We start from the raw sequence: 7,180 nt of genomic DNA on the forward strand, positions 1-7,180 counted from the left end.
ATTTTCCATACTGAGGTGGATGGCTCGACAGTAAGTGGCAGGCCAGGAGCCTCACCAGGTTCCATAGTCTGTTTCGGTATGGTTCCTACAGCTGGTTCCCTTCCTAACGCCAACCATTTCACAAAGTGTATTGGGGTGCATTTTACATGACACCAGCACCTGTGTTTTTTTTTTACATGACGACAAAATCCACACCAATACTTTTTTACATGGCCCTTTGGTTTTAGGATTTCAATTCTGTTGTGGTGATCAGGTCGTTTCAAATACAACAAAGTGTCACATATCTCAGTCCTCAGTCAATGACTGATGATATTTGTATATACAAGTGTGTGTGTGTGTGTGTGTGTGTGTGTGTGTGTGTGTGTGTGTGTGTGTGTGTGTGTGTGTTTTGGTCATTATGGGCTTCTATGCAAATTTCAAGTTTTCAAAATTTATAACTTATTCTAAGGCAGTAAGCTGGCAGAATTGCTAGCACAATGCTTAGCAGCATTTCTTCTGACTTTACACTCATCATCATCAACATCATTTAGCATCAGTTTTCCCTGCTGGCATGGGTTAGACGGTTTGACTGGAATTGTTAAGCCAGAGAGCTGCCCATGATTCTAAGTGTAGTCCTACTGCATGGCACCTTGGGCAAGTGTCTTGTACTATAAGCCTTGGGCTGGTCAAAGCCTTCTGAGTGGATTTGGTAGGCGAAAACTGAAAGAAGCCCATTGTATGTGTGTGTGTGTGTATATATATATATATATATATACAGGGATGGCCATAAGTCACTTTGACCATTTGTTAGAAATGGGTAAAGAGACTTAGGATCATCCTTATATATATATATATATATATATATATATATATATATATATATATATATATATATATATATATATATATATATGTATGTATGTATGTTTGTGTGTTTTTGTATCTGTTTGTCCCTTACCACTGCTTGATAACTAGTGTTGGTTATTTACAAGACCATAACTTAGTGGTTTGGCAAAAGAGTTACAATTGAAGTGTTTTGCTCAAGAACACAATGCACCACCTGGTCCAGGAATTGAAACCACAATCTTATGAGTGTACCATCCTAACCACTAGGCCATGCACCCTCACAATTCCATCATATATGTGAAACTAACTGAGTGGGTGGGAGTGCGGGTGATGGGTGGGGTATGGGTGGGGATGGGGTGGGGGTGAGAGTAAATATTTTCTGGCTAGAAAAATGACCTGAGTGCTTATAACTGGACCACCCTGATGAAACAGATCCAGTGATTCTTAAATAAAATTAATCCATAAGCTGTACGTTGTGTTATTTGATTATTTTCATGCATGTATAACTAAATCTATACCACCAGCTAATCCATTATAAATATTGACTAATGTTAAAGGATTATAAAATTGTTCAGAATATCTTGAAACATGTTCAAACCAATGAACAGGATAACAAAAGTTGTGACTTTGTAGTCTCAAAATAGAAAAAAGAATTTATTGCTTCATAATGGGGTCACCTTCAATAAACAGTCAGAATTGATATAGTTTTGTTGTCACAAATCAAAACAGTTATATAATATCCTGAATAACTTAATGATTGTAAACATTTATTGTCACCGAACATAGTCACACACAAACTAAAAAAATGATCAAAATAAATATTTTTATGGTTAATATGACTAATTTTACTTTTTGTAGTTTTATAGGGAGAAAAGTGAGCAAATGACAAATGACTTTATACAGTAACATGGTAATGTTCAAACTGACTAAATTAGCTTTGTATTGTTGATATGTTTATTGAATGCTTTTTCTTTTCATGGTTATACAATATATAAATAGATTATTAAATTGATTATTTGGTAAATGTGAGAGTAGTAGTTTATCTGTGTAATTTCAGTTTTAAAATAAAATTTATAACATACTCTACATTCTAGTACGAAGTGCTTAACAATTCTGGGCTCTTTTTGTCATCTTCCTGCTTTCATGTACACATGTATGCATCTCTTTCCTTCATGTATACATGTATGCATCTCCTTCATTCCATCATGTATACATGTATGCATCTCCTTTCCTTCATGTATACATGTATGTATGTATGTACGTATGTATGTATGAGGTATGTCATTGTTCAGTTTTGTATATATGTATGTATGTATGTATGTATGTATGTATGTATGAATGAGAAGGCTTAGAAGGAATGAAACTGTGGGAAATGAGAGAATGTTGCTTTTTGTGTGTGTGATTTGTAGGAGGAGGTGCTTGAGTCATGCAGGCCTGGTCGGCCATCAGAGAACTCACTGGAATCAACCAATGGTAAATTGTGATATGGTTATTGTTCGCATGTGCAACCTGTGAACAATATGTTCACAGGTTGCATATTGCAGCCTGTCGCAGGATGTGCAACCTGTGGCATGCATATGCATATATATATATATATGTATATATATGCATATATATGTGTATATATATATATGTGTGTGTGTGTGTGTATATGTATACATTATATATATATATATATATATATATATATATGCGTGTGTGTATGTGTGTACATATATGTATGTGTGTGTGTGTGTGTGTGTGTGCATCTATATGTATACATATACATATGTATATTTATATATATACATTATATATATATATATATATATATATATATATATATATATATGGGGAAAGTAAGAAGAGCAAAAGCGAAAATTGAATATAAAAAATAATAAAGGCTTTTTTATGAAAAGTAGCGATAAATAAATACAAGGTAGAATTAAGAGGAATTAAATTCATTATTTTGAATTGTTAAAGAGATTCAAAGTCAAACCAGTATCGTCATTGCTGTTCACTGGCTTTGAATGCATATTCAAAGCCAGTGAACAAAAATGATGATACTGGTTTGACTTTGAATCTCTTTAACAATTCAAAATAATGAATTTAATTCCTCTTAATTCTACCTCAGTTCATCTAATGGTATTTATTTATCGCTACTTTTCATAAAAAAGCCTTTATTTTTTTTATATTCAATGTGCATTTTCACTTTTGCTCTTCTCACTTTCCCCATATCTTTTCCACGTGTAGTTTCTATTTTCTTTCTGAAACATATTTCTATATTGTATATATATATATATATATATATATATATATATATATATTACATACAAAAATAAGAGGAATGACCAGCAAAAGTGGACTCCTATATGCTAGAAATAGATGCCGAATAATCTAACCACGAAAAATATGTTCTCAATAAAAATTTAGCGACACAACAGACTGTACAAGGGCAAGACAAATGAAAAAATACTAAATAAAAGAAACGATTAACCTACGTACCATGGTTTCATCTGTTAAAATTTACATAAGTAAATATCTGCAGGATCATCAGCGTAGTCTGTCGATGATGATCCTGCAGATATTTACTTATGTAAATTTTAACAGGTGAAACCATGGTATGTAGGTTAATTGGGTTTTTTTTTTAGTATTTTTTCATTTGTCTTGCCCTTTTACAGTCTGTTGTGTCGCTAAATTTTTATTGAGAACATATTTTTCGTGGTTAGATGATTCGACATCTATTTCTAGCATATAGGAGTCCACTTTTGCTGGTCATTCCTCTTATTTTTGTATGTAATATAATTTTCATCTTCGGATTTTTTTTAATATGCTAGACCAATGGTTTTAATTGATTAATATCAATTTCTACCCTTATTAATAAATTTTATATATATATATATATATATATATATATATAATGTATACATACATGTATGTATGTATGTATGTATGTATAATGTATACATATATATATATATATATAATGCATACATAGCCTTAGATTTGGTAGTTGATAAAAAAAAGACGAATAAATCAAAAGTGAACCACCATCATTTACAAGCTATGACCCTAACAAACTTTGTACAGTTCTTAGAAGTGTTGTATATTCTGAGTCACATTAGTAGCAATGTTGACTTTCTCCCTCTTCTTGCTCTATTAGAGAATTCGAGTAAAATTATATTAATGTGTCCAACTGATTAAAAAATTCTATTTATTTATCGAGCTGATGATAGCCCTGCATTTAAATTGATGCAATGATTGCATTGTTCAATTAAATGGAGCCACTTGAAACGGTCGTACTGCATCACTTCTTGATATCCTGTTGCTTATTTTGATTATGTATATATATAGATATAGATATACAGGGTGTCCACAAAGTCTGGGTACATGGGGATTAACACATGCTTTAAAAAAATTATTATTTCTTATATTTAATTGTTTATGCAATTATTTTATTTACTCCATGTACCCAGACTTTGTGGACAACCTGTACACACACACACACAAACATATATATATATATATATATATATATATATGAATGTAGAATTTTTTCTGAATAAAAGATTGAGAAGAGTAGAAATCCCAAAATCTAAAGAGGACACTATACAAACAATGTATAACTGTAGAACAAATATTTTATTTTGAATTCAGCTACCTGTGCCCAATGAGATAGGTATTATGTAAAAAGTCTACAAAACATTAAGTCTCACAAGGCCAAATCAATCTGTTTTGAATAATAATATATGTAACTTCGGATCTTTTTTAAAACGGGGGCCACATTTTTCATTAATGTTTTACGTAGTGTTTTTGGTACCGAAAGACTTTCAAACTTCGTATACTTATCTATTTTGTGTTATAGAACAGAAAAATATTTTTGTATTCAAATTTATTTCATGTAAAAAATTGTCTTATTTCGATAATTTCAACCAATCACTGACAAGTATTCAGTTGTTTAGATTTACTCCTTTGGCTGATTAAGCGATGTAAAGCGTATTTAATCTCCATACCTTCGTTTTATTTGCTTTTTTCATTTTAAATTTGCTTTAACCCTAACCCTAGGGTTAGGGTTAGGGTTAGAGTTAGGGTTAGGGTTAATTGTTTCAGAATCGTTTGTTTATGTAGTCAGCACTTAATGTATATCGGCTGAATGGACGTCAGTGATTGGTTGAAATTACAGAAATACGACAACTTTAACATGGAATAGCTTAGGGATTTCTTTTTTTTTTAAGAAGACTAAGAGAAAAAGATGTTTTATATGACACATTCTACCAGTGTTCCAAGTTTCAAAGTGTTTTGTTAATGAAAAATGTGGCCCCCGTTTTAAAAAAGATCCGTAACTTCTACTAAATGTCTTGAGTACCAGTTTCTTTCATTTGTCCACCCACCCATATTTATACACACACACACACACACACATATATATATATACATACGTGTGTGTGTGTGTGTGTGTGTGTGTGTGTGTGTGTGTGTGTGTATTTATAAAATGTGTTCCAGAAATGACAGTCGCACCTTTTTTTTTTTTTTTTTTTCAGACACAATATATCAAGGATTACATCATTCAATGTGTCCTTCCTTTTTTATGACAGCAGGCACAATTTGAGACTGATTTGGCTGCCTGCTATTTCTAGCAGTTTGAGTGACCACAATGAAAGCTCCTCTGTTGAAGTTATAACCCTTAAATTTTCATTACAGCCAGGCTAGAAATATTTTCCTCCATAGAATACCTACTTATAATCAGTATTCCAATAGTTCCCTCAGCCCCCCACCCCACCCCACCCCTTTGATAATAAAATGTTTCTTCAAAGAGACAAACCAAATATTAAGGAATTTGGTCTTTCAGGAACTGAATCTCTGAGTTATTAACCCGTTTGATATTAACCCCTTGAGACCGCATCTGGTTTTGTGATAAACCTTGAAGTTATAAAGTGATCAAACTTAAAACCTTCCATCGAAATTTCATATAACTGTATGTTCCAAACACCAGCTTAAAAATGACAAAGTTCTTTTGACAAATTCTTCATTAGTTTAAGAATTAATTGAAGCAAAGGCAGCATATTTCAGCAGAAATATGGTAACAAAAGGGTTTAGTCTCTGGTCTCCCATGGATTAAAGCTTTGAGTGATTCAGTCTTTGAAGAATTTGGTCTTTGAAGGATTAGGTCTTCATTGGATTTGGTCTCTGAGACATTCAGTTTGTACCACATGGTTTTGTTTTGGTATTGTCATTGTTTTGTCTTCATTGTTGTCTGTTGCTGTTGTCATCGCTTCACAGTGTCGAGTAGCCGAAGAGATGTCAGTGCTTTGTTTTTGGATGTTTCCATGACGTAGCCGGTGTTGAACATTTCTTGGATAATCACATGGACACGGTCGATGTTGTAGATAATCTGTGAGGTGTTAAGGAAGGAAAAGACAAAGAGGAGAGGAAGGAGGAGAGGAAGGAGGAGAGGAAGGAGGAGAGGAAGGAGGAGAGGAAGGAGGAGAGGAAGAGGAAAGGAAGGAGGAGACAAAGTGGAGGGGAAGGAGGAGACAAAGAGGAAAGGAAGGAGGAGACAAAGAGGAAAGGAAAGAGGAGACAAGAGGAAAGGAAGGAGACAGAGAAAAAGAAGGAGACAGAGAAAAAGAAGGAGACAAAGTGGAGGGGAAGGAGGAGACAAAGAGGAAAGGAAGGAGGAGACAAAGAGGAAAGGAAGGAGGAGACAAAGAGGAAAGGAAGGAGGATACAAAGAGGAAAGGAAGGAGGATACAAAGAGGAAAGGAAGGAGAATACAAAGAGGAAAAGAAGGAGGACACAAAGAGGAAAGGAAGGAGGAGACAAAGAGGACAGGAAGGAGGAGACAAAGAAGAAAAGAAGGAGACAAAGAGGAAAGGAAGGAGGAGACAAAGAGGAAAAGAAGGAGGAGACAAGGAGAAAAGGCAGGAGGAGACAAAGTGGAGAGGAAGGAAGAGACAAAGAGAAAAGGAAGGAGGACACAAAGAAAGGAAGGAGGAGACAAAAAGGAAAGGAAGGAGGAGACAAAGAGGAAAGGAAGAGGGGAGAGGTGAGAAAGAGCAAAGGAGTAAAGAAAAGGAGATAAAGGAGATGAGGAGAATGAATGAAGAATGAGAACAAAACAAAAAGAGAAAGAAGAGGTGAAATACGAGAAGGAGGAATAAATAGGTGTTTGAGAGAATAGTCAAACAAAAGTAGAGGTGAAATGATTATCAATGTGAAAAGGAAACATGAAACATAGATATGTTAATCATCATCATCATCATCATCTAAAGTCCATTTTCCAATTCTGGCATGGATCAGATGGTTTGACCAGAGCTGGCAAGGCGGAGACCTGCACCAGGTTCCAGTCTGATTTGGTTTGGTTTCTACAGCTGGA

At 34.1% G+C, this 7,180-nt stretch overlaps 1 protein-coding gene across 4 annotated transcripts in view; it reads right to left on the minus strand.

Moving 5' to 3' along the window:
* Positions 1-4,427: 4,427 nt before the first annotated feature.
* The window catches only part of LOC106867436 (AP-4 complex subunit sigma-1), a 29,422-nt gene continuing 26,669 nt past the window's right edge, over positions 4,428-7,180 (minus strand). For all 4 annotated transcript variants that reach the window (XM_014912312.3, XM_014912311.3, XM_052976700.2 and 1 more), the window contains exon 6: positions 4,428-6,196. In XM_014912312.3, the coding sequence (XP_014767798.1) occupies positions 6,071-6,196 (126 nt within the window). In that variant the 3' untranslated portion in view covers positions 4,428-6,070. The remainder of the gene's footprint in view (positions 6,197-7,180) is intronic.

Source organism: Octopus bimaculoides, chromosome 24 (genome assembly GCF_046866305.1).
Source record: "Octopus bimaculoides isolate indiv1 chromosome 24, ASM4686630v1, whole genome shotgun sequence".
Classification (NCBI taxonomy): Eukaryota; Metazoa; Mollusca; class Cephalopoda; order Octopoda; family Octopodidae; genus Octopus; species Octopus bimaculoides.